We start from the raw sequence: 1,472 nt of genomic DNA, 5'->3' as shown, positions 1-1,472 counted from the left end.
AAACTCGTTGCACCAGTCTTCAACATTTGATCGTCGAGCATGTAGAATCTTGGCCGCTTCGTAGTCCTTCTGCACTCGATATTCCATATCGGACGTAGTGGGAGAGAAGAGATCTTGGAGCGTCTTGATTTGATCGTGGACTGTTGTCTTGTCTTTAATGTGATATAGTAGTTCCTGTTGTATAGTCTTAGTGATATGCGCTTCTACTTGGCCTAACTTATCTCGAAGACGTCTATATTCTTTTATTTCTTTGTAGTAGCTACTGCGATCCTGGTTGTACTGCAGTAAGTCTTGCTAAGATGGTAGAGTTGCAGGTGATCCGTCGACATTGGTGATAGGCGCTGGCCTAGTAGGCTGAACAGGCTTTTGCAGAGGATTAGATGGTTTGTTGGGATCAATGTATTCCCATACGTCTCCTGCTTCGGCAATACGCTTGACGATAAAGAACCAAAGCTCCTAGTTGCTTTGTCCTTGAAGGATAATATCTAAATGAATAGTGTGCGCCGACATAATGGTATAGGTAGGTAGGTAGTTAATTGATTGCAGTAATATGCGGATTAGGCCGGGCTCATAACTGTAAGCAGTTGAGGGTGTAGGAAGTATTGTGTATTCTGATGTGTATCATGATAGGAGCAAGTTTAAATACGGTGTTATTAGTCAGTGGGCAACCACGTGACCATACATGGTACTTCTGGGCTTACAGTATTACTATTTTCTTTATTTTTGCTATTAGTATATATTAGCGATTCTGTAAGAGGCTACGCCTACGTATGTACATCTTAGCTTCTAAGCGAGTATATCTATACGACTACCTGGACTTCAAGAAGCTTGAAGTCTTGTTACTGCCTTTTTGGCTATGGATGGCGTAAGTAGTCGTACGCTCGGCCCGTTGGGCCCGCCCATTACAGATTCTATCTACTAAAAAGTTAAAAGTAGCCTCTTAGGCTTTACTATTTATAGAGGTGTTATATAGAACTATAATATCTTCTTAGTAAAGGAAATAGAATTAGAGGCTCTTTCTCTTCCTATAGGCTATAAGAGAGAGAAGAGGAAGTAAAATATAAGTAGTTAGTTTTTTAAGTAAGAGATTTTTCTGAGAGATATTATTAATTAATTTTTCTTATAGACTTAACTACTAATTTATATTCCTTTTTAAAGGTAAGTAGTGCTTAGTTAGCATAAGGGTTATAGTGACCCTGTGCCTTAGCATAATATATCTAAAAAGTATTTTAAAAATATAAAATATAGTTATAAATAATAAGTATTAAGTTATAATAATAGTAATATCTATTAGTAAGCTTTAACTAAACTTTATATAATATAACGTATTCCACCACCGAGAGTGCCACCCCACCGAGTGTGCCACTTTTTCTTGGCATCGCGAACATCACATATGAAAACTTGAATTACTCTACACTAGCTATAGATGCTTCGTACGACTCACTGCATCTAACATAGAATCTTCTTCTACA

At 37.6% G+C, this 1,472-nt stretch overlaps 1 protein-coding gene across 1 annotated transcript; it reads right to left on the bottom strand.

Moving 5' to 3' along the window:
* Positions 1 to 294: 294 nt before the first annotated feature.
* Positions 295 to 1,456, bottom strand: SETTUDRAFT_29215 (uncharacterized protein; the record flags this gene model as incomplete). Its single annotated transcript, XM_008028629.1, has 2 exons — positions 295 to 456; positions 1,445 to 1,456. The coding sequence occupies 2 exons, from the start codon at positions 1,454 to 1,456 to the stop codon at positions 295 to 297; spliced, it is 174 nt and encodes a 57-aa protein (XP_008026820.1).
* Between the last annotated feature and the right edge of the window lie 16 nt (positions 1,457 to 1,472).

This window comes from Exserohilum turcica (assembly GCF_000359705.1).
Source record: "Exserohilum turcica Et28A unplaced genomic scaffold SETTUscaffold_29, whole genome shotgun sequence".
Lineage (NCBI taxonomy): Eukaryota > Fungi > Ascomycota > Dothideomycetes > Pleosporales > Pleosporaceae > Exserohilum > Exserohilum turcicum.
Note: the sequence above shows the minus strand (reverse complement) of the source record. Positions and strands in the feature narration are given on the sequence as shown.